The 25,754-nt window shown below is 39.7% G+C and overlaps 2 protein-coding genes and 1 long non-coding RNA gene across 19 annotated transcripts in view; 2 read left to right on the top strand and 1 right to left on the bottom strand.

Annotated features, from left to right (window-relative positions):
- Positions 1 to 8,316, top strand: part of NFE2L2 (nuclear factor, erythroid 2 like 2) — a 178,701-nt gene extending 170,385 nt beyond the window's left edge. For 4 of the 8 annotated variants that reach the window (XM_013984303.2, XM_005671981.3, XM_003133500.6 and 1 more), the window contains one exon: positions 441 to 8,316. In XM_013984303.2, the coding sequence (XP_013839757.1) occupies positions 441 to 1,670 (1,230 nt within the window). In that variant the 3' untranslated portion in view covers positions 1,671 to 8,316. The remainder of the gene's footprint in view (positions 1 to 440) is intronic. The other 4 variants (XM_021075131.1, XM_021075130.1, XM_021075132.1 and 1 more) reach the window with 2 other exon arrangements.
- HNRNPA3 (heterogeneous nuclear ribonucleoprotein A3) lies at positions 7,061 to 17,472 on the bottom strand. Of its 9 annotated transcripts, none has more exons than XM_003133501.5 (11): positions 17,317 to 17,472; positions 15,266 to 15,388; positions 15,030 to 15,176; positions 14,729 to 14,939; positions 14,314 to 14,403; positions 14,135 to 14,230; positions 13,953 to 14,033; positions 12,392 to 12,535; positions 11,541 to 11,663; positions 11,380 to 11,449; positions 7,061 to 11,287 (listed from the first exon to the last, which is right to left on the bottom strand). In XM_003133501.5, exons 1-10 carry the CDS (start codon positions 17,386 to 17,388, stop codon positions 11,397 to 11,399), a joined length of 1,140 nt encoding a protein of 379 aa, XP_003133549.1. In that variant the 5' UTR covers positions 17,389 to 17,472; the 3' UTR covers positions 7,061 to 11,287; positions 11,380 to 11,396. The 9 variants fall into 9 exon arrangements, with proteins under 9 accessions (XP_003133549.1, XP_005672037.1, XP_020930797.1 ...); XM_005671980.3 differs by having other exon boundaries at positions 12,395 to 12,535; XM_003359565.4 differs by having other exon boundaries at positions 7,065 to 11,287; positions 17,383 to 17,459.
- The window catches only part of LOC110256983, a 128,160-nt gene continuing 119,969 nt past the window's right edge, over positions 17,564 to 25,754 (top strand). For both annotated transcript variants that reach the window (XR_002339079.1, XR_002339077.1), the window contains exon 1: positions 17,564 to 18,075. This is a non-coding gene — a long non-coding RNA (uncharacterized LOC110256983). The remainder of the gene's footprint in view (positions 18,076 to 25,754) is intronic.

Genomic DNA, 25,754 nt, shown 5'->3' with positions numbered 1-25,754 from the left:
TGTTGTGGCTCAGCAGTAACGAACCCAAAAGGTATCCATGAGAATGTGGGTTCAATCCCTGGCCATGACCAGTGGGTTAAGGATCCGATGTTTCCATGAACTGTGGTGTAGGTCGCAGTCGAGGCTCAGATCCCATGTAGCTGTAGCTGTGGCATAGGCTGGCAGCTGCAGCTCCAGTTGGACCCCTAGCCTGGGAACTTCCATGTGCCACAGGTGAGGCCCTAAAAAAGCAAAAGTAATTAATTAACCTGAAGTCTGATCTGGGAACTCTGAAAATACATATGCTTAGGCACAAACATCTGTTGGAAATGGGAATTATTTCTGAATTACAGAGAAGTTTGGAGACAATATAGGTGGGGGGTTTTCCATTGGGTATGGATTATCAGCTATTAAAAATATTTAACCTTGATTTACGTAGTGTAAACTTCTTTTCCACACAGTGTCTTAATATTCAAAATGACAACCTTGCTGAGACTAGCACGGTTCCAAGTCCAGAAACCAAACCGACAGAAATTGACAACTATCATTTCTATTCACCAAATCCCTCACTGGAAAAAGAAGTAGGTAACTGCAGTCCACATTTTCTCAGCGCTTTCGAGGATTCCTTCAGCAGCATCCTCTCCACAGAAGACTCAAGCCAGATGACAGTGAACTCATTAAATTCATACGCAACAGGAAACACAGATTTTGGTGATGAATTTTATTCTGCTTTCATAGCAGAGCCCAGTACCAGCAACAGCATGCCCTCCTCTGCTACTTTAAGCCAGTCACTGTCTGAACTTCTGTATGGGCCCATTGATCTCTCTGATCTATCTCTTTGTAAAGCCTTCAACCAAGACCACCGTGAAAGCACAACAGCAGAATTCAATGATTCTGACTCTGGCATTTCACTAAACCCAAGTCCCAGCATGGCATCACCAGAACACTCAGTGGAATCTTCTATCTATGGAGACACACTGCTTGGCTTCAGTGATTCTGAAATGGAAGAGTTAGATAGTGCCCCTGGAAGCGTTAAACAAAATAGTCCTAAAACACAGCCTGTACAACCTTCTGGGGATACAGTCCAACCCCTGTCACCACCTCAGGGTAATAGTGCTCCAGTGTGTGATGCCCAGTCTGAAAACACACCAAAGAAAGAAGTGCCTATAAGTCCCGGTCATCGAAAAACCCCATTCACAAAAGACAAACATTCAAGCCGCTTGGAGGCTCATCTCACAAGAGATGAGCTAAGGGCAAAAGCTCTGCATATCCCATTCCCTGTAGAAAAAATTATTAACCTCCCAGTTGATGACTTCAATGAAATGATGTCCAAGGAGCAATTCAATGAGGCTCAGCTTGCATTAATTCGAGATATACGTAGGAGGGGTAAGAATAAAGTGGCTGCTCAAAATTGCAGAAAAAGAAAACTGGAAAACATAGTGGAACTGGAGCAAGATTTAGATCATTTAAAAGATGAAAAAGAAAAATTGCTCAAAGAAAAAGGAGAAAACGACAAAAGTCTCCATCTACTGAAAAAACAACTCAGCACCTTGTACCTTGAAGTCTTCAGTATGTTACGTGATGAAGATGGAAAGCCTTACTCTCCAAGTGAGTACTCCCTGCAGCAAACAAGAGATGGCAATGTATTCCTTGTTCCCAAAAGTAAGAAGCCAGATGTGAAGAAAAACTAGATTTGGGCATATCTGACCTTTTCTGAGCTAGTGGATTTTTTTTTTTTAATACTAAAAGCTCCTACTGTGATGTGAAATGCAGAAATATACTTTATAAGTAATTCTATGCAAAATTATAGTCAAAACTAGTGTAGAAAATATAAAACTTTGAAAAGCATTAAAATAAGTTATCAGTATGCTGAATCAGTAGTTTCACTTTAATTACAAACTTAATTTCTTAGAACACCATTTGGGCTAGTTTCTGTATACGTGTAAATACTACAAAATCTTATTTATACTATTCTTATCTCATTTGTTACGTTCAGATTTATACGATACAACATCTGGCTAAAAGCAAATTGTTGCAAAACTAACCACTATGTACTTTTTTATAAATACCATATGAACAAAAATGGCATTTTTTTATATTAAATTGTTTAGCTCTGGCAAAAAACAATTTAGTTGAAAAGTTGGTACTAATAAAGAATATGACTCTTAAAGTGTTTCTCTGAAATTCATTTGCATTTATTCATAGTATCTTCTGTGACAATATGAAAAGCATGCTAAAATGGCAGAGAGTATCAAAAAGATTTCCTCTTTAGCAGTAGGTACAAGTGAAGCAAGAAAAAATAAAAAATGACATACATATAGCATGCACCCAGGTGGCAACATTTGGAAAGTGTGGGAAACCCATTCTATTAGCAAAGATGGAACACAGGAAAGTCTAAAGGTTCTAGGAGTCTATTTGAGAAAGAATAACTATATGGTTGACCGTAGAGGGAGAAAAAAAGGTGGGTCAGTAGAATAGGACATGGCAAAGATCCTTGCTAAGCCTTTAAGAACTTTGGCTTTTACCTAGTGGGGAGCTTCTGGAGGTGTTAGGAGTAACATCTGCGTTAAAAGCTTCCTCTGCCTTGGTGTTGGCAGTAGTCTAAAGGGTAATGGTAGGAGCTGGAGACCAATGGGGAGACTGAAATATTAACATGGGACGTGGTGTCCTGGTTTAGAGTGATAGCAGTAGTGAGAAAGCATTGGATTCTGCATTGTTTTAAAGACAGAACTAAAAGGATTTTCCAACAGATGGATTCAGGGTGAAGGCAGACTCAAGGCTATGGTTCGAAGGTCTAGGTGGGCAAATTAGTTCACTTTGGGACATAGCCAGTGATAAACATGTAAATACCAGGTCCATTTAGAATAAGCACCATGTGCTAACTATTCACTTGAAAGTCCTATCAACCGGTTAGGACCAAAACACTGCACATACCCTAGAGCCAGATCGCCTAGGCTGCTGCAGTTTTCCTAGAACCACCTCCAGTGAGGCAAAGCACTCAGGCTGCTTCCTTATCTGTAAAGCAGGGATAAGTGCTGTTAAGCACTCTATAAATTGGGCATTTTCTTTAGTCCTGTATCAGCATGCCCTTTGGTTGATGGTGAAAGAAAGAATTTGACTCAGCTGGCTGGAAAGCTCAGGCTTGAAGGCAACTTCATGGACTAATGGAACAAGGCATTCAAACGCAGATTATGCTGTGGCCTGTCTGGATCAAAACATCCTATAGTGGTGGTGACGACATCCCTGGAAGAAACTAAACTTTTCCTATCTCAGAAAACTCTCTTGAATAAAGTGCCCTTAAACAAAATTAGGGGTGGAGATTGGGAGCAAAGGCAACAATCTGTTACCACCCCCTACCTGGAATTAACTGGCACCTACTACACAGGGGGAGAACACTGGGCAGACCAGATCTTCTAGCACAACAGCAAATTCCTTCACTGTTGGTGCATTTAGATTTCAAAATGAGTTCCAAGACAAAACGCCATAGAGCCTTTCAATATCTAAATATCACTTTCAAATACTAAACATAGAGAATTAGGCAGAACTAAATTTTAAATATAACAAATCCTAACAACTTCCCTATGACTAAAGTAGATTTGTTTTTGCTTTTGAGGGCCACACCTAAGGCATGTGAAAGTTCCCAAGCTAGATGTTAAATCACAGCTACAGCCACCCGGGATCCGATCCCTGTCTCCAACCTACAGCACAGTTCATGGCAACACCAGGGATTGGACGTGTTTCCTTATGGACACTAGTTGGATTTGTTTCCATCACACAAGGGGAACTCTCAATTTAATTTCTCCATCTGAATGTGCAATACACTTATACCTGCCTCCTCAGATTAAATTTGGCTATGCAATTGTTAAGCCTTATTGAACTCAAGTTTCTAGTTTTAAAATGGGCACCTGTGCCTGCTGGATTGAGATATATCAAGCATTCTATTAGAAATCTTAATATAGCATGCTAGTGCATGTTACATTAAAAATGTTCTTGCTAGGACTTATTCTATAGCCTATGGAGAGGCTGCTCAACTGCATCCCTGCTATGGCTCAGTGGTAACGAACCCGACTAACATCCATGAGGATGTGGGTTTGATCCCTGGCCTCACTCAGTGGGCTAAGGATCCGGCATTGCCGTGACCTGTGGGGAAGGTCGGAAGATGTACCTTGGATCCCACATTGCTATGGCTGTGGTGTAGGCTGGCAGCTGCAGCTCCAATTGGGCCCCTAGCCTGGGAATATGCTGCAGGTATGGCCCTAAAAGGTGGTGGTGGTGGGGATAAAAATGTACCTGATATTACTTCCCATACCCATTCTTGTTTTTAAATCTTATAACTGATACAAAGTAATTCTAATTCTTATTTTAAAAATATTTACCAGGCCAGTTTCCACTTTTTGAAGAAAACTTAAAAGACTGTAAGAACCTTAATGCTACATGGAGGGAAAAAACCCTCACATTGGCATTAACTTCACTGTCACTCATTAAAGTTGAGAAATACTATCTCCTTAAGCACCATGGACCAGGCACCAGTATAAGCTCTTTAAACCTGTTATTTGAGTTTCCTTGTGGCACAGTAGGTTAAGGATCCTACAAGTCACCGCAGCGACCAAGGTCAATGTTGTGGCATGCGTTTGATCCCTGGCCTGCGAACTTTCATGTCACGGGTACAGCCAAGAAAAAAACAAAACCCATCATCATATTTAACCTTCAGACTTACCGAGGTCAAGCTATTAGCTCTTTTGCAAAAACAAACTATGTGAATACAAGAATTCTGAATCTTGACAATAGCTTGATCAGCAAAAATTCCTTCTTTCACTAACATTTAATGAAATTAAACATCTCCTTCAATGTTTACAAGCAACAAAATACAACGGTATTTGCAGTACCTCTGATTTTGTCATTAGTTAAAAAATCCTAATTTTCTAAGTTCCCTTCCCTGCTGCGGTGCAGATTTGATCCCTGGCCCAGGAACTTCCATGTGCCATGGGTGTGACAAAACAAAACAGATACTGTGAAGTATCTCAAAACACTTATAATCACAACTTCAAAATTTTAAGTCAGACCCACCACTAGCCTTATCTGATGTTTTTATATTACTGAGTCAAACTTAACTTCTGTTAACTATCCTGAATGAAACTGTTAATTCTATGTATTTAATGCATATAAAATCATTCTAAGAGGTCTGCTGGCATCACCAAACTGCCAAGGGGAACATTAAAAAAAAGAAAAGAGAGAAAAAAAAAAGCACACTGCCATGAACTGTGGTGTAGCTCGCAGACACAGCTCAGATCCCACGTTGTGGCTCTGGTGTAGGCTGGCAGCTACAGCTCTGATTAGATCCCTAGCCTTAGAATCTCCATGTGCTGTGGGAGTGGCCCTAGAAAAGGCAAAAAGAAAACAACAAAAAAAACCCCAAGTAACTTGACCAAGGTCAACCTTCAGTTCTGAATTTAAATTTTACTGATAAAACCTGATAGCATCCTCTTCCAGTATCTACTGAATAAAAGTGTTGAGTAGATGACAACTGAGATTAAATCTAAATAACTTATCAGTTCTCTCTGACGCAGTTCTCTCCAGATTTGTCTGCAGAACTAGACTAATACAATGCTTTTTTAAGAAAGAAAATTAAGAGTTTGGCAGCATCTCTGCAATGCCAGGTTGCAGGTTTGATCCCTGGCCTGGCACAGGTTAAGAAATCCCATGTTGTCACAGATGCAACTGCAGCATAGACCACTGCAGCTCTGCTGTTTCCCGGGCAGGGAACTCTCTACATAGGGCAGCGAAAAAAGAAAAATACACTTTAATCTCCGGATACTGCTAGTTAAAATTTGATAGAACCCTTCATCCTTGTGATAAGCTCTTTTAACTACTGTGATGGCTATATACATGTAGTGAAACTTAATTTTTGCATCTTCAAAGCTGTTGAGACACCACCCTTGTATATATTATTTATCTGTATTTGTCACCAATAAATCTGAGAAGTAAAACTGTATAGATCCACATCTCTTAGCTTTTAGTACTTAACCTCTACCAGATGAATATAGTTTAATGCAACCTTACCATTACCCAACTGTCTAAAAATGTGATAAAAATGACATACTTTTACCTGTTACCTTACTCTTCTCCCAACTCCTTAGTACTTTCTATTCAGTTCTAAATTGTTAACCTAATGTATTAACAGAGTCCCACTTTTGCAAAATACAAGTAAAACAAAATAATAACTGCTGTCTATGAGTACAGGGGAGATTCCAATTTATCTTATTCCCTAAAATTTTGCAGTTTAATGTATTTTCATTCTGAGAAAATGTAAATTTTATTTTACGACTCAACTATTAAACTAGAATTAGAAGATACTTAAGAGCTGCACAGAAAACCACTGCATAAACTCTATGAAATCAACACTGAACACAAGCAAAATAGGTCACAATCCTGTTAACAGCTAAAAAACCTTTGTGAAATGCTTCAGTTCACAAAGCATTTCACATGGTCTTTAACAACTTTTCACGTTAACATCAATGTTATCCAAATACATGTGCTTATATAAAAAAATCCCATTAAAATGATACCTCACCAATTTGTCAAACTCCAACAGATTTTATCACTTTACATGGGTTAAACTGCAGAACAGTTTAAGACTAAAGTTTTCCCCAATCCACCACCATACCACAAAATGCTAGAACCCTTCTCAAGATTAAGAACCCAACACTTCCAAAGCAAAAAACAACCTAGTACCTTCCAACATCAGGATCCTGCTTTTATCTTTATCCCAAATTGTTTTTCACCTAATTAGCCTTAACTATAATTTTCCTCCAAGTTCATTGGTTCCTCACCTAACACCCAAGTTATCTCATGTACTGTACATCCTTCAAGACCTAAATCCTTAGGTAGTAATAAACTGATTTTTTCCACACCTATTTCTCATGCAATCCACTTGTTTCATATTGAATAGAATCCACATCCTTTAAACTGATATGTGACAACTTATTCTAAATTTCCTGTTTTTACTTGCTAGTAATGTATGTAATGTCCACCTATACAGCATTTATGTCACATGAACCTTGTGAAGTGACAAAACAACACACACATTTCTAAAAATATTTTAATGAAAAAGTTATCTTTCTGTAAACATTTCATTATACTACAAATGAAACATTTGAATCCATTACAGACCACCTCTTAAGTCTTAAAAAATCAGAGTAAAACATTGAAATTTAAAAGTAATCTTGTTCATATATCCTTATTACCCCTGCACATTAGCATGCTCACTACTTTGTGATATTACTGGAATTCCAAGACACCAGCATTAGATATTTCAAATTGTGACTTAGTATTAGAACTCTCAAAACCAAGTGTATTTCAACTGTTCCTTAACAAATTGTCTTTGATACCAATTTTTTTTAAAGTAATGAAATGTAAATTGAGTTTGTCCCTTTTTTTTCTAAAGAAATGTGTGGGAAGCTGTAACCTAAGAGTTGCTTTGACAAAATCAGTTAGGGTTTGCCTTCATCATCTCCCCTTGTATAAAATATCCTTTTGTTTACTGGTGCTGACTTAGGAGCATCCTATTTTTCAGAAATAACAGTGGAACTACATTTAAATAAAAATCACTTTATTTCATAAAGAAATGAGATGGACTGGAAAAGAACCACGCTTTTAAAAAACGTTTTCTATCTTAGGAAATTGCTTTACTAAAAACCATGTTGTAAATAATTTGTCATTAAAGGCTATTTATTACCTTATTGAACACTTCATTCTCTGGTGATGTGTAGAAATTCATCCCTCATTTAGGTACAGAAAGAGACCCAACCATTTCTGAAAATAAAGTCTATGGCAAACTACTCCTGTTTATGTAAGAACTTCACTGATTTTTAATTTAGAAACCAGTTTTAATCACCTGCCCCACCAAGTGTTATTTTTTTAAAAAGTGATTTAACATCTAATCTCAAATTTCAACAAGCCCTTCTAAGGCAGCAGTAATAGCCCTTATGAACAATCAGCATCTGATATGAATAATAATTGAGTAACATTTTAACTACTCTTTGGAAAAGCTTGTCTTTTAGAAAGGAGCTTTAGTGTAAGTAGGCTCCCACTGCTTCTGGGTAACAGGTTAAACACAAAAAAAACTAAAAAAAAGAACCAAAAATTTTATTCTATTAATCCAAATAATTCCCTATAGTCATATGCAAGAGAACGTATTTATGTATGAGGCCACCTGAACACCTGTATGATCTGACAATTGTGAAAGTTCATTCTTTTTCCCTAGGAAGAGGACTGGAAGCTTAATGCTTGCTACAAGTCATGCTTATTACAAAAACCCTTCAAAAAAAAAAAAAAAAATCTGGTCACTCTTTCTCTTGACTTCACCCTAGAGACACCAACAATGAATTATCTCTGACTCTAGATGAATGCTCATGGTTATTGCAGGTAAAATTTTAAAGCTTTTTTTTGCCAATGTACCTAATAGTTTGAAAATATGTAATATAAATTTATAGGGAAACAAATGGTGTCATCAGGCTTTACTGTGAGCTACAAACCTTACCCAGCCAGAAACCTTCGTATTTAAGATGGTAGGAAAGACATTCCTCATTTAGGCAAGTAGGGTTCTCATTCAACCTGCAAATCAAAAAGATTACTCTTACCTTGCTTTACAAAAAATTACTCTTTAATTAGTGAAAAAATTCAAATTCAAGCCTTACCTAATGCTTATTGCCCTTCCTCGCAGGTCTAAATGCTAGACCTAGTGACTGTGGCCAACTATCTCTCATTGATGTTCCAAAAGGCGAAGAGCTCCTTCCTGCTAGACTTTCTTCGATATTTCAGTTGTAATAAGCAGATTTAACTAGCTTTTGGAAAGTTGCTCACTATCACCATAGTATCTTATGCCTTCACTTCTCTGTAGTTGAAGCTCTTGCTGCTGCCTTGTCATTCTTTATTTATGCTGACTTGTCCATACTCAAAAGGCTGCTGAAGTCCTGTCTTAGTGAGTCTCCTTTGATCCACTCTGTGCTTAAAAAGCACATCTTAGGTCCTTTAAAGCTGGTTAAATCGCTCTCCTCATGGCTTAACTTTTCCACACTGTTCACAAGAACTAAGCTAATACAACTTATAAACAGGTCACATACACAAGATTTCACCTGCTTATAGGTTGCAGACATCAACTTGACTGACAATATTTTCACTATTAAACTAGTTCCAGAACATAGAAAGTTTGTTAACAGTACAATTAACCTCATATTCCATTAAAGGATACTGTCAAGGTTATGTCAAACAATTTCACAAACATAGAAACAGGAAATGTTAATCTCCCCCATTCCTTCAATCTTTATTATATGAATAAAAGAACTTGAGACAATTTAGCTTAATTTTAATGTTTCCCAAGCATTACTTTGACCATGTACCCAGGTTTAAGTTATGAACATTGACAGTGTCCATTTATATAACCACACTTGAAGTTGTTAACGACTTAACCATTTTCTAATAATTAGCCTATTTTCTACACTGCTTATTCACATATGTCCATTAACAAATGGAATGTTGTCTGTTACATTTATTGGTTTGTGAGTGTTTTCTGGAAAACTGCAGTGTCTGTGAAGACCAATTTCCATGCTGGCATTGCATGCATCCAAATATTAATGCACAGAGGCACAGAATTAGAGCAACAAGAGAGCATATTCAAACACTAGCACGCCCCATCCCCCCTTTTATTGCTTGTTTTGCTTAGTACTTCTTAAAACAAAAATAAGAATCTCAAATTCAACGTTCAACTGCCAAAGAAATAATTACAGCAGGGCACATACTTAGGGCTCGAATGAGATTGTAAGCACTAGCTGGCGCAAAACAGTAGACGTTGGTTTTTATATATATGACCTTGTTACCTAAAACTCTTCTCAACCAGGGTCTTCCAAACAAATTGTTAATTCATACCAACATGATTTAGGTTCAAGCATACACATGGAATAACAGTGTGTTCTTTGGGATTTTAAGTGAATACAACTCTGACTATCCAAATTTGAATTCAGGTCTCTGGGAAGTAAAAAGCTTATTTGTACTAAGCAACTGTGCTACACTTCTAATGCAGTTAAGTCATTTGTGATGATTATATCTAGACTATCCTTGGTTTCATCCAGTAAAATGCACAGGGTACAAACAGGAAAGCATGCCAGCCAGTTAAGAGTTCAACAATGCATGATTTTTATTCTCTTGCTCTGAGAGCTTGTATCAAAAAAATATATATTAAACCAAGGAAAATAACCAAAGATTTAAGGGCCTCTTGTGCTTTAAAAAGGAAAAAAAAGGCAGCCACTAATTTGCTCAGATGTAGCAGGCTTAGTGGTCCTGTATCTGAAAATTTTAAAAATGTTTTATAAGATAGGAGGAAGGGGAAAACATTCACTACCCCTTTCCCAAATTTAAACAGAGGGCAGCAGACATCCTTTACACCCAAATAAAACTATGGGAGCAGTTCACATGTGACCAAGGTGAATGCAGAATGGAGATGTTCTAAACACAGCTAGGACTCTCAGCAAAGCTAATACACTAAAATCATATGATTACATTTTTAAAGAAAATGCACAAAAACCAAATAGGAATTTTGAGATTTTTCATTTGAAGGTAAATCTTAATGCTATTAAATTCACAAATATGCTAATTTAAATACCCAATTCTATTATCTAAAACACACATTGCAAACATACAAATATCTATTCTCTCCACATGTCAGAGCCCACTCATTTCATGGTTTGGAAATGGGGAGAATAAATTTCCCCTTAAACTGCAAGTCAGCAGGTGTTTCTTTACAGTTAACTTTAGCAAAATTCATACAAAATAGTAATTAACAATGATCTTCTTTACTTGTTAACTCACAAGGAAACACCTTCAAAACTGCATTTTGTTAGAGTTTCTGTACTAAAATGTAGAAAAACTGAACTACACAAATATTGAAAAGTTAAAAATTCCTTAATTTTTTATTCCTGGTACCACTACCACAATTTACAGGGCAATATACCTGATGTAATGAAAAGAAAAAGAAAAAGACAAAGCTACAACAGATAAAAGACCTCAGGAATGTACATCTAATTGACACTACATTGCATTAATCAATAGCTGCACTTTTTGCAAACTGTGGCTATGACAGTCCTGAACAAGAAGGGTTTCCTGTTTAAGCTGCAGTAACTTTTCTGACTATGGATCATCGTTCCTTCTGTGGCAGATTTTTACAGTTCCTCTAATGCATTTGGGACGACTGTCTCAAAGTAACCTGCAGCTTTCCTGACAACTCCTCGCTCTCTCTCCTGCTAAGAACTGTAGCCTGTTGAATAATACAGGATAAAAAAATTATTACACTCAGTGAACAGTTCCACATATTCTTTATCATCATAATAAAAATTTAAAGATACCTACCCTTTTCTGCTGAGTTTTTAGAACCTTCTGCTACCATATCCACCACTTCCACCACCAGATCCATAACCACCTGGGAACATAATTTAAAGTTTTAAAAGAAATATACAGGTGTTTTCAATTTAAAACACTATGATGAATTTTAATAGAAAAAAATTATTTACCACCATAGGGACTGCCCGAGCTTCTTCCACCAAAACTGCCCCCCTTCATGGGTCCATAATTTGATTGTTGTTGTCCACTATAATTTCCAAAATCATTATAGTTCCCACCACCACCATAGTTACCTGAAATTACAAAGGTTTTATTTGTGGCTGACCTACAGTTACTTTCCTTTTAAAATATACACACTTTTTGAGAATCATGGCAGCATGCTCTACAACACTTTAAACAAACAACTCTTTGAAAACTTTCTCCACCAGAGGCCCACTAGCAGACCTCAGGCATAAGTAGAAGGGGAAACAAAATGAAAGATGGCTCAAAAAACTATGTTGTCCAGACAGCCATCATATTTTGTTTATATTGGAGGCTATACCCTAGAGCAATTAATTCACTTCTTCATAATACTAAACACCATCAAAACACTATTAACTTTTAAACCACTGACAAAAACATCTCAAATTGACTGCTATGAAAAACCTTCTGTCACTGACATACTTGTGACATATTAAGAGTCAAAGCATTTTTGTCACCTAGACCCCCATGACATCCTATTCATTCCAACATGTCTGCAGATTCAATTTACAATACCCATTTGTTCAGCTTTAAAATTAGTGCCAAGTTAAAATTCAGGCAACAAGTATTACTGATATATGCCCATTTCAATACACAAAATAAGAATTGAATACATCTTGCCAATTTATATGTAGCCAGCAAAAGAATACTCAGTTAAATTTTCCAACATTTGATTTTTTATTACAGAACACAAAATTTGACCAAATGCTGTTTTAATGTTTTCAAACACCTGTAATGAACTATAAACAGTATTGAATATTTAAAACAAGTGAAAGCTTACCACCTCCAAAATTTCCTCCTTCATTGTAACCATCATATCCTCCACCACCGCCACCATATCCACCACCTTGGTTCCCATATCCTGGTCCACCACCACCATAGCCTCCTCTACTACTATAACCAGGACCACCACCATAGTTGCCACCTAAAAAGATAAATCGAGTTATTACACAAACACGAATGTACAAAAGGTCAAGTTATTGAATGCTAGTTTCCATCACTTTTAAGCACCTGCAAAACAGGCCAATGAATTGAATTATATCTCCAAAGTTTGGTAATACCTGGTGAATAGAAAAGCAAGAATCTGGGCTGCTAACTACTGTTACTTATATATCTTATATATATAACCTTATGTATCTTCTGACATTAAAATTTTTTTTCAATTTTTAAAAACTTCACTAAGGAAAACAGCAGTTTCCTCTAAGACATGAACAACTGCTAGTACAATAAACCCACCAATAAATAATTCAGCCAAGAAGAACTACTTAATATTAAATCTTAAAGGGGAAAAAAATCTTGTCTTCCATGGTTATTAGTTTAGAAACATATTTTAATGGTCAAATCATGTTAAGTTTTAATTGAAATTAGGAAAATGTAGAGTTCCTGTCATGGCTCAGTGAAAATGAATCTGACTAGCATTCATGAGGACACAGGTTTGATTCCTGGCTTTGCTCAGTGGTGTTGCCATGAGCTGTGGTGCAGGTCAGATATTGCTCAAAGCCACAGCATTTCTGTGGCTGTGGCAGAGGCTGGCAGCTCTAGCTCCGCTTCGAACCCCCGCCCGAGAGCTGCAATATGCTGTGGCTGAGGCCCTGAAAAGACCAAAAAAAAAGGGGGGGGGGGATGTAAACGAATACTTAATTTTTTTTGCAGGGGGAGCTGTCCCATGGCATATGGAATTCCCTGGTCAGGGATCACAACTATAGCAATGATGGATCCTTAACCCACTGTGCCAGGCTGGATTGAACCTGTATCCCAGTCCTCCGAAGACACTGCTGATCCCATTGCCCCACAAGTGGAATTCCAACAAATACTTAATTCTTAATAAAGTATATAAAGTCAAAACATCGGAGTTCCTGTCGTGGCTCAGTGGTTAACGAATCTGACTAGGCACCATGAGGTTGCAGGTTCGATCCCTGGCCTTGCTCAGTGGGTTAAGGATTCAGCGTTGCCGTGAGCTGTGGTGTAGGTTGCAGACACCAGATCCGACGGTGCTGTGGCTCTGGTGTAGGCCAGCGGCTACAGCTCTGATTTGACCCCTAGCCTGGGAACCTCCATATGCCGCAAGAGCGGCCCAAGAAATGGCAAAAATAAATAAATAAATAAATAAAGTAAAAATATCAGGGAGCTCCCCTTGCGGTGCACCTGAAACAAACCCATGACTAGGAACCATGAATTGCATGTTCAAAACCTGGCCTCAATCATGGAGGGTTAAGGATCCAGCGTTGCCGTGGCTGTGGCGTGGGCTGGCAGCTGCAGCTCCGTTTCCACCCCAGCCTGGGAATCGCCACATGCTGCAGGTGCAGCCCTAAAAAGCAAAATCGAATGTTACAAAAACTTACCATCACCTCCAAATCCATTATATCCACCATCGCCTCCTCCATAACTACCCCTGCTGCCACCACCTCCACCACCATAACCTCCTGAAGAAAAAGCAAGCAAAGTGTGAGTTAAAATTATATACCTTCAATTTACTCATAAATTTTAGGCAGACATGTACTTAGAATTAAGGTAACTGTCCCACCTCTTCCACCAAAGTTTCCGCCACGGCCAAAGTTGCCTCCACCACCTCCAAAGTTTCCGCCACGACCCATAAAGTTGCCAGATCCCCCTCCACGACCTTTAACACAGGCAAGAAGAATCTTTAAGATTTTTACAAACGCAATTTACATCTATTTTATATGTATATGTGGTACTACTCACCTCTCTGTGATCCAGCAGATTGCATTTCTTGTTTAGAAAGGGCCTTTTTCACTTCACAATTATGCCCATTTATAGTGTGGTATTTCTGAACTAAATTTTATTTTAATCAAACAAACAAACAAAAGTTATTTGAAGTTTGGAAAAGCACATATAAATGAAAACCTTTATCACTATATAACATTAAAACATCATCAAAAAGGTAGTGACTTTGAGGGTGTAAAGAGTGTTCTGAGATGTTAATATTTATTTCTTCATCCGGATGCTGGCTATATAAGTGTAGTCACTTTATGAAAATGGAACCATACACTTTATATGCTAATATTGTACACAACACAATGTTATAAGCTTTTTAGCAAGTTCAGTATAGCAAAGAAGCCATTTCAGCTTTCTCAAATTCTGATAAACTGCTACTTACCAACAATTTTATCAACTGTATCATGATCATCGAAAGTTACAAAAGCAAATCCTCTCTTTTTCCCACTCTGCCTGTCTTCCATAACTTCTATGGTTTCAATTTTGCCATACTTTTCAAAGTAGTCTCTCAAATTGTATTCCTCTGTGTCTTCTTTAATACCACCAACAAAAATTTTCTTCACTGTTAGATGGGCACCAGGCTTTACAGAATCCTTCAAATAAAATATATTTAAGTAAAAAAAAAAAAAAAAACCCCAGAAGTTTACAACTTCATGTCACACAACATGTTATTATTGACACACCTCTCTAGAAACAGCTCTCTTTGGTTCCACTACACGTCCATCAACCTTGTGTGGTCGAGCACACATTGCTGCATCCACCTCTTCAACACAAGAGTAAGTCACAAAACCAAATCCCCTGGAACGTTTCGTTTGGGGGTCTCTCATCACCTAGAAAACAAAAATTTTAAAGCACTGAAACACCTCCACAGGTGCTCTAACCCTTTTTAAGAACCTTTTTTGTTCCTTTAATAACTTACCACACAATCTGTAAGTGTGCCCCATTTCTCAAAATGTTCTCTTAAACTATCATCTGTAGTTTCAAAGCTCAGACCACCAATAAACAGTTTTCTCAATTGCTCTGGTTCCTTTGGATCATGGCCCTGAATAAACAAATCAATACATTTTAATAAGTTCGTTTAGTAGGCAAATGCTAAGAAAAATGCACAAGCCTTTTAATCTGCTACAAATAAACTTAACATCAAATCCTTGTACTGTTAACACTTTGTCCAGTTAAAAATTGGAATAAGATCATACACATTCAGCGATTAAAGGGACCAAAGTACCAAGAAAACCTATAACCAGACTTTGAAATGCCAGCATCACTTAAAAACTAAACTTGAAACTCAACAGAATTCCACAATCAAAAGTCCCGTAATTTTGAACTACAATTTACAAGTGTCTGGGGACAAATTATTTTAGAAGTTGCTACTGAGAAACCATTTCCTAAGAAACCAAAGTGTTGTAAATGCAGTGATACATCTATGCCATTTCTTTTTATGTCTTCCCCTGTGTCTACACCCTAACAAGCATTTAATTTTAAACCACAAAACTCTGAAGTACAACCTGCATTATGAATGCCAAATTTAGAGAAATTTACCACTTACAAGCAAATAAAGATGTTAAAATAAGTACTCCTAAAAAGACATGAAAAAATCCACCACGTATCTTGCTTGATACCTTCTTGTAATCGATTTGTTACAACTAATATACTGTAAACAGTTCCTATTCACAGCTGTACAACACCAAAAATGTCAATAACAACATTTTATTTGATCACAAAAAAGGATTTGTGTTAAGTATATTATTTGACAGGAATGGAGCACAATAAAACAAATTGAAATCTAAAAAATTAAGACACGGCCTGACCGTTTCACAATTTAACAAACAAGATCTGCCACTTTATATGCATCCAAAGTCCTTAAAAAGAGTTCACATTTACATTCTAAGGTCTTCCTGTGTCTTCTAAAAGTAGAGACATTAAGCATCTAATATGAAGAGACTATGACATGCTAGGAAAGTTAAATGATTAATAGCCTAAAGTACTACTTCACTTAGTCTCACTTTCCAAGTTCTGATTAAATGTACTTGACGTTACACAAAGTTGACGGAAACTGTAACAGGAAAATTATCTCAAGTAAAAGAAAAAATTCGACTCTAGCTGCAGTCCTCTAAAACAAATACCCAAGAAACTACAACGTGAGCCAACCCGTCAGAAAAAAGAAAACATGAGTATCAAAAAGTTTTTAATTTCCTACTTTACATCTACATGCAAATTCTAAGATGCAGTATTTAACCCACATGGTGCAAATCTGCGTATAATTCTAAGTAGTTCAGCAAAAATGGCAGACCAAAAAGTATTTTAAAGCAGCAAACTAAACAAAAAAATTATTTTCAACTGAGTGTTGCGAAGAACACAGCCGAGAGAATCTCTTCTCCTGAGAGAGGTATGTAAGGCCTAAGGCACCGGGAGAACATCCTTGAAAGCACTAGGCCCCAAGCTTCGAGGCCATTTGCGGCATTTTCTGCTGGGCCGCCTCCTTCCTCTCCCTTCCAATCCCACGTTCTCCCGGCGGCGGAGCCAGGCGGCGGCCATTGCGTGCCAATGCGCCATTTCGTAACGCGGCAGCGGATCAATGTCAGTGTGGCCGCCGCCCGCCTGCTAGCTCGCCCGGATGTGCCTGCTCGTCCCCTCCCCTCCCCCACCGCCTCCTCCCAACCGCTCCCGCCGAGGCCCGCCATGCCGTCCTCGGCCTTGGATGCGAGGCCGCGCGGCCGGCGGACCAACTTCCCTCCCGAGGTCTCCCCAGCCACGCCTCGCAGCAAAAGACCACCTGTGCAGACGAAGGAGACGCATGGCGGGCAAGAAGCCCCGAAAAAACCTCTGAAGCCCGTTCCCCTCCCCCCACCACCGCCCGTCTCAACGCAGAGCGCGGGACAGCCTCCCGGTCCGCCCGGCCTCCCCGCTCCCACCGAGCCAGGCCCTTCATGCTGGCCATTACCCATCAACCCCCCACTCTCCCCCTAATACCTCCTCCCCCCGGCGGCGGCGGCGACGGCCGGAGTCGGGCTGGGGGCGACCGGGCGGCGGTTTTACCTCCATTTTGAGACCGGACTCGCCTCTTCCAACTCGAGTTCAATATGGGACCGAGAGGAAGAGGCGGGGCCAGTGACCACGTGACGCGCCTTCCGCGCGCCGCCGGCCTAGTGGGGGGAGGGGCGAATAGGTGCAGGGCGTGGCCAACTGGGCGCGAAGAGGGACTGGATGAGCGGGTTGGCGGGCAGAGGGTGGGGGCGTGGCAGGCCCCGGGAGCGCGCGCGCTCAGCCAACTTCCAGTGCGACGCCGCCCTAGCCGCCGTTCGCGCCTGGGTGGCTGCGAGGACGTCGTCTGGGTTTCGGCCAATGGCCAGCGCCCACGTCGGGGGAACGCCTCGTGACCGCGCGTCACCGGAGAAAAAGGCTTGTTTCCCTTTCTTCTTGCGCTCCTTTTCCCCTCCCCCACGTGGGCCTCTAGCTTTCCATTACCAAATTCATTTCATTCCCGTGCGTGAATAAAACCACACTTTTCTCTTGTACTTTATGGTTGCAAGAAAGCCCCCTCGGTGTCTTCTCGCGGGTTTCAAAATGCCAGAAACTGGTGTGTGTCTGACTGCGATGCCCACTGTGAGGGCGCGCACTGAAAATTCCTGTGACACCGATTGTGTGTATCTTGAGCACCTTGGAAAGACCTTAAAACGCGCGGCTGACACTGAAATTTCATCCTTAACAGCTGAGGCAGGAGCGTTCGAGGTCAGTTAATTAGGTACACACTGATCTTAAGAAATCTGTTGGCACTATTTTCTGACACTTCTAGTTACTGTGGAAAGAACTGAGCAACTGTTCTCACAGACAGGATTTAAGGAATGATTTACAAGATTGATGAAAAGTAGGATCACCAGATATGCTTCCTATTTGCGAGTGATTTCTATCTTATTTTTATTTGTGAAGTATAACGTAGAAGATCAATTAAGGAGTTAAATACTATGGAGCTAATCTCAGCCTACCTAGTAATTTTTTTTTAGAAATAGATTTATTTATTATTTTTTTGTCTTTTGTCTTTTTAGGGCCGCAGCACATGAAGGCTCCCAGGCTAGGGATCGAATTGGAGCTGCACTTGCCCGCCTACACCACAGCCCCAGAAAGGCAGGATCCAAGCCGCATCTGCGACCTACACCACAGTTCATGGCAATCCAGATTTTTAACCCACTAAGCGAAGCCAGGGATCGAGCCCACAACTAGTAGGGTTTGTTAACTACTGAGCCAAGACGTAAACTCCCTACCTAGTAACTTTAAGTCATTTGAACTTACTAAGCTTTTTTTTTTTTTTTTTTAATTAAAGTATAGTTGATTTACATGCTAAGCTTTAGTTTTAGGGTCTTTTCGAGATTTGGTCATCTCCGACACCCATGACAGCTGTAAATAATTTGTGGATCCGTATTTGAGCAAGGTACTGATAAAAGAGACCACAGTTGGCAGGTTTCCCTACCATGCTAAGAAATGCCCTGTATTTTAATGTACCAACCCTTTAGAATTGATCTGGCCCTCCTTTGGAAAGATCAGAAATCTAATCATTTATATTCTCCATTATTTGAAAAGCAGTTAGCTAATGAATGGGTAATGGTGGGTTCAGAGTTTGGAAAAAAAGGAACACAAAGATCAAGATTTTGATGTTTATCTAGCATTGCCCAAGTGGAACAGTGTTTTATTTGGGAAACAAGAGCAAAAGGTACTCTGTTCTGGGGCAAAAACAGTCACCAGGCCTTAATGTAACTTGAATGAAATAAGCCTCAAAGCATCCTCTGGTTGCTCTGATTCTTTTATCACAAGCAAATTATTACGTGTTCTGCTTATCAGTTACTCAGTGATAGCTAACACAAGTACTTGAGAAAATTTATACCCTTAGTGTCTTATTAATATATAAAGGCTTTGCAACTTTGATTACTATGAAATAGTCATGAATAACTTCTACAATTCTGAGTATAAAGAAAGATGGGAAGTTAAGGACCTTAGGAAGATGGTATTCACACCAAGGTACCCTATGAGACACTGTAAGGGTGATCAAGAAGACTGATCACTTGGCTTCACTTCAGGGCATGTTTGTCTGGGTGCTTCTTAACCAAGTTATTTCTAATCATAACTTCTGTTATTCTTTCTTTGAGTTGTGTTAAATTTTCATATTAATTTGAGAAATGATGAAGGCTGGGATACCAAGTACTTCCATCCAGGAACATGGAATGTCCCTCCATTTATTAAGGTCTTTTGTCCTTCAGTAAAATGTGGATTCCTCCCAAATTTGTTGTTCATTCAGATTCTGTGGTTTTTAAAATTAGCTTTTTTTTTTTTTTTTTTTCCTCTGCTTTTGTCTAATCTTACCTTCTAGCTCTGGGGCTACATAGTATCTCAAACAAATATCTTACCCTCCAGCTCTGGGGCTACATAGTATCTCAAACAAATATCTTACCCTCCAGCTATGGGGCTACATAGTATCTCAAACAAATATGTCAAACAATAACAAATTGGAATTCTTGACCCTGTTGAACACAGACGAACCCTGGCTGCTCTCCATCCTCGTAGCCCTCCCTATCTTTGAAATGTGAGAGAGAAAGAGAGTGTATGGGGTAGGGTGCGGGGCACATCGGTCCTAGGGTGGAATGGAGTGGCAGAGAGACTTTATAAATCTGTGTTAGGGCCTCTTGACTTCTTTCATATCACAATACATACTGGAAATGCTAGTTTTTGTACTGAACACTAGGTTATATAAATGAAGAGATTTAAACACAATTAAATGATAGTAAAGGAGTTCAACTGTAATGAACCCAACCAGTATCCATGAGGATGCAGGTTTGATCCCTGGCCCCACTCAGTGGGTTAAGGATCTGGTGTTGCCATGACTTATGGTGTATGTCGAAGATGTGGCTTGGATCTGGCATTGCTGTGGCTATGGAGTAGGCCAGCAGCTGCAGCTCCGATTCTATCCCTATTTTGGAAACTTCCATATGCCTCAGGTGCAGGACTAAAAAAAGAAAAAAATGAAAAATGAATGATGGTTAAAAAAATTCACAATATTTTAAAAATTAAATAATGAGAAAATAAAATACAGTATACTAGGAATGAAACTGAACATTGAATTTAGATAAAAGTTTCAAATAAAATTTCTCCACATTTTTAATTGACTTGAATTTGTTCCTATGAATATATTCTGATATTAGGTTTTATGGGTGAAAGGCTTATTCAGTTTCTGATCTAGACTTTTAAATGATAAACTCATATTCTGAATAGTGAGTATCACTGAGAGGCTCTGATCACATAAGTGGGTGGTAAAATACTTAAAGCCATTTTATTCAGCCATTCAAAATTTACAAGTGTAATTATATTTAAAGAATAGCAACTCTTAAAACTTTTCCTTTCCTTTATTGACTAATGCTGCAATTTCATATGATAACTTAGTATGTATGTCCTTTTACATTTTCTCCATGTCCAATCAAAGCTTTAAGTATATATAAATGTGTATATGTAGTTATATCTGTTTTGTTTATAGAAAATGTATAAAACTATGCAGGAGATCTTGTGTGGCTCATCAGGTTAAGTATCTGGCATTGTCACTGCAGCTGCTCAGGTTCTTTCCCTGGCCTGGGAACTCCTGTGTGCCACAGATGCAGCCAAAAATGAAAAAGAGAAAAGAAAAAAAAAAATTTGATCTGACGTTTCCTTTTTACCCCCCACTTCACAAACCAGTTATTTATTTATTTATTGTCTTTTTGTCTTTTCTAGGGCTGCACCCTCAGCATATGGAGGTTCCCAGGCTAGGGGTTGAATCAGAGCCATAGCCACCAGCCTATGCTGCAGCTCACTGCAACGCCGGATCATTAACCCATTGAGCAAGGCCAGGGATCGAACCTGCAACCTCATGGTTCCTAGTCGGATTCATTAACCACTGAGCCATGACAGGAACTCCACAAACCAGACATTTATTGAACACTTACTACATACCAGGTGATGCTAGGTGCTGGAATCTCATCAAAGTCACTCACATTATTGAACACTTAGCATGTACCTTGCATTGTTGTAAGCACCTTATGTTCTTGATCACATTTAATTCCCCTAACAACCTTAGGGATAGGTCCCATCATTATCATCATCATCATCATTATTACTGTTATTACCTGGCTCCCTCCCATGTCATGCAGAAATTCCCAGACCAGGGATCAAACCTGAGCCACGGCAGTAACAGCACTAGATCCTTAACCACTAGGCCACCAGGGAACTCCAGTAGGTCTTATTATTGTAATTTTTTTAGGTGAGTAAACTAAGCCTTAAAAAGTTGAATGAATTGACCAGGGTCATATAGGTTCTAAAACTAAGGAAATGTGGAATGTCATGTCATACCTATATTTATACTTTAATATTCTTGGAAGTGACAACCTTTACTTAAAAGATTTTTCTGTCATGCCTCTGTCATGTTCACTACCTTTTTCATCATATTTCCAGAGACAGGAGGGCTCATAGTAAGCAAATCATTTATTTGTTGTTGAATAAATAAGTGAATGGACAATGAATGAACTATTTTGGGTCCCCTTCAGTGCTTTGCAGGACCTACCACATAATTGTGGGCCTAGTGCAAAATGAAAATGCAGGGCCCCTTGTTAAAAAATTATTAAGAATTTCAAGGAGTTGCATTGTGACTCAGTGGGTTAAGAACCCCACATAGTATCTGTGAGAATGTGGATTTAATCCCTGGCCTCTTTCAGTGGGTTAAGGATCCGGCATTGCCATAAGCTGCAGCGTAGGTTACAGATGCAGCTCATACCTGGTGAATTTAGAATTTCAAGACAGTAACTTCTGAGCATTAAGCCAAGCCAAGACCCTTCTGAGTGCAGGGCCCTATACAAACCTGATGCTGGCCCTGGTACCTAGTGTACTGCCCATCTAGAGCAGGCTCTCAGTCTCTTTGGATGATTTTTCATTTTGTGATCTACCTCCACTTCCTCATCAGCCACTCATTTCGTATGTATTCACAATCTGCCGCAGGCTATGGAAATTCTTTTTCCAAAATCACAAATGATTATTTAGCTGTCAAATTAATTTCCCTGTTCTCATTGTTAATCCTCCTGTTTTAGTCAGTTCAGACTGTTTTAACAAAATACCATGGACCGGTGAATTAAACAACAAACATTTATTTCTCACGGTTCTAGAAGCTGGGAAATCTGTTAGGATGTCAGTATGGTCTGGGTCTGGTGAGAGCCCTCTTTCTGGTTTATAGGTTGCTGTTGTCTTCTCACTGTGTCCTCATGGAGGAAGGAGAAGGAGAAGAACTTGCAAAAGCAGGAGCACTAGCTCTTGTGTTTCTTTCTTTTTCTTTTCTTTTTTTCTTTTTGCTCTTTAGGGCCGCACCTGTGGCATGTGGAGGTTCCCACACTAGGGGTCAAGTCAGAGCTGTAGCCTCTGGCCTATGCCACATCCACAACAACATCAGATCCGAGCCATGTCTGTGATCCAAGCTGAAGGCAACGACAGATCCTTAACCCACTGAGTGAGCCCAGGGATCGAATGTGCAACCTCATGTTTCCTAGTCAGATTTGTTTCCACTGTGCCATGATGGGAACTCCTGTGTTTCTTCTTCTTTTTTTTTTTTTTTTTCCATTTCTTGTGCTGCTCCCAGGGCCTATGGAGGTTCCCAGGTTAGGCCTCGAATCAGAGCTGTAGCCACCGGCCTACACCACAGCCACAGCAACACAGGGTCCGAGCCGTGTCTACGACCTACATCACAGCTCACGGCAATGACAGATCCTTAACCCACTGAGCAAGGCCAGGGATCGAATCCACAACCTCATGGTTCCTAGTCAGATTCGTTAATCACTGAGCCATGACGGGAACTCCCTGTGTTTCTTCTTTATAAGGACACTAATCCCATCATGGGGACTTTACCTTCATGACCTAATTACCTCCTAAAGGCCCACCGCATGGGGAGCAGGGTTTCAGTAAATGAATTTGGGGGATATATAAATATGCAGCCCATAACACCTACCTATCCCAGGGATTAACTTTACTGCCCATCTCTCTTTTTGCTGTTCTCCTCTCTTTATTAATGGTATTGATCCTCTTTTTTAGTACTATCTCTGCTTTCTTCTAGATCCTTCCCTCTTTCATTTCCGTCTCCCTCCCATAAGGTTTTGTAGCACTGAGCTGCGGAACTTCCTGAGGGACTTTGTGAAGTGTACCCATTGCTCTCCCTGCAGTGGCTAATTTCCCTGGAAAAGATGTGAATGGTGTACATGCCTGAGAACCCTAAGGGAATTTGTATATGCCTCCTGGAAGATGGAAGTAGTGGTCAGATCTTAATAGTGTGTTGAGGAGTTTCCCTTGTGGCACAGCAGAAATGAATCTGACTAGGAACCATGAGGTTGCAGGTTTGATCCCTGGCCTTCCTCAGTGGGTTAAGGATCTGGAATTGCCGTGAGCTGTGGTGTAGGTCACAGAAGGCGGCTCGGATCTGGCGTTGCTGTGGCTCTGGTATAGGCTGGAGGCTACAGCTCTGAATGGACCCCTAACCTGGGAACCTCCATATGCCACAGGTGCAGCCCTAAAAGTACAAAAAAGGCAATAGATAAATAGATAGATAGGTAAATAAATAGTGTGTTGACATGATGGGATGGATCACACCCTCCTCCCAACACACACACACACACACACACACACACACACACACACACACACACACACACACAGATGATTTAAGGGGTGAGGAGGTGATTTGAAACTAGAAGTATTAATGAATCCTACACAATGACTATTCTCTCTATCAGGCAAGTCCCAACTTGGAAATTTTAAAGGGCTAAAACCTTTGTAATAAGTCTTTTACAAATGACTTTCTTGTATTCCCTAGTCACATCTTTTGGGGTGACTAGAGAAATACAGGGATATCTGTAATCTTGTCTGCCTAACATCTCATTCCCTTCAAGTAATAGCACCACTATCTTATGGAACTGCCCACTTATTCTTAGGCCATATGGGTTCAGAGAGAGCTGATCTCACCCTTGTCTATAGGGGCAGCATTGGACTTAGGCCTGGCCAATTAGACTATTGTATCCTCTAGCTTCAGTAATTGGTTCAGGATTGGGCAAATGTCTTATCATTCATTGATTCATCTATTCACTCAACAAATAATTATTGTGCACCAGCTATGTGCCTGGTAATGTTTTAGGTGCTGGGGATACTTCACTGGGGGAAAAAAAAAGACAAAAGTTTTTGCCTTCATGAAGTTTACATTCAAATTGTGGGAGGCAGACAATAAACTAAATAAATATAGGATATTACAAGGTGATAGATGGATGCTGTGGAGCAAAACAAAATAGGGGAGTTGGCTGGAAATGCTGGGAGAGGAAGGAGAAAATGCATTTGGAGGGTCCAAGATGGCCTAACTGAAAAAGTTGATATTTGAGCAAAGTCTTGAAGGAAATGAGGGATTGAATGCTAGATATTTTGGGGAACAGGGAATAAGGAAGAGAGAATAGCAAGTGCAGTGACCCTGAAACAGATTCACATCTTGTATATTTGAGCAAGGAAGCCAGTTTGCTAGAAGCAGAGTGAGTGAGAGGTTAAGAGAATTGCAGTAAGGTCTGCGGTAATAGGAGCTATGATCTTATAGGAATTATAGAACATTGCAAGAATTTAGCTTTTTACTGTGACGGGAGAAATCACTGGATAGTTTTGAGCCTTAAATTCTCATAGGTCACTCTGAATTCTTTTATCAGGTAAATCAATCACTTATCTCTGCTTCATTAAGTTCTGCCTTTTTTATTTTATATATATATATGTATATATATATTTTTGTCTTTTTAGGGCCGAACCCGCAGCATATGGAGGTTCCCAGGCTAGGGGTCAAATCAGAGCTGTTGCTGCCGACCTACACCAGAGCCACAGCAACTCCAGGTCTGAGCTGCCTTCTGCAATCTATACCACAGCTCACAGCAACACCAGATCCTTAACCCAATGAGTGAGGCCAGGAATCGAACCCACAACCTCACGGTTCCTAGTTGGATTGTTTCTGCTGCACCACAATGGGAACTCTGTGCTTCATTAAGTTCTGTTTCTAGAGTTTTGTCTTGCTCATTCATTTGGAACATACTTCTCTGTTTCTTCATTGTCCATGACTCTCTGTGTTGGCTTCTGTGCACTGCATAAAGCAGCCACCTCTTGTAGTTCTTGTATAGGAGGAGAACCTTATCTTTTGGCTTACCCTAGCTCTTGGTTGTCTCTCAAACTTTTGTGATGGTCTAAACAGCCATCTTTGTCCTTATTGGTTGCAGATGTGCCAGGACTTGTCAGTGTCCCAAAGGGGAGGGTCTCAGTCAGCACCAAAGTGGAGGCTGATTGCATGTTGGGCTTTTAGGCAGCAGCTCTTAAAGTATGCAAATAAGCGTCTTTCAGGG

This window comes from Sus scrofa, chromosome 15, assembly GCF_000003025.6.
Source record: "Sus scrofa isolate TJ Tabasco breed Duroc chromosome 15, Sscrofa11.1, whole genome shotgun sequence".
Taxonomy (NCBI): Eukaryota; Metazoa; Chordata; class Mammalia; order Artiodactyla; family Suidae; genus Sus; species Sus scrofa.
Note: the sequence above shows the minus strand (reverse complement) of the source record. Positions and strands in the feature narration are given on the sequence as shown.

What these genes read in the sequence shown, in the direction of transcription:
- HNRNPA3 (XM_003133501.5), bottom strand. Translation starts at nt 17,388, where the DNA reads ATGGAGGTAAAACCGCCGCCCGGTCGCCCCCAGCCCGACTCCGGCCGT. An exon ending in GCACACTTACAGATTGTGTG is followed by an intron (nt 15,177 to 15,265) that starts GTAAGTTATTAA and finishes TTTGTTTTCTAG; the next exon opens with GTGATGAGAGACCCCCAAAC. An exon ending in TACAGTTGATAAAATTGTTG is followed by an intron (nt 14,404 to 14,728) that starts GTAAGTAGCAGT and finishes AATAAAATTTAG; the next exon opens with TTCAGAAATACCACACTATA.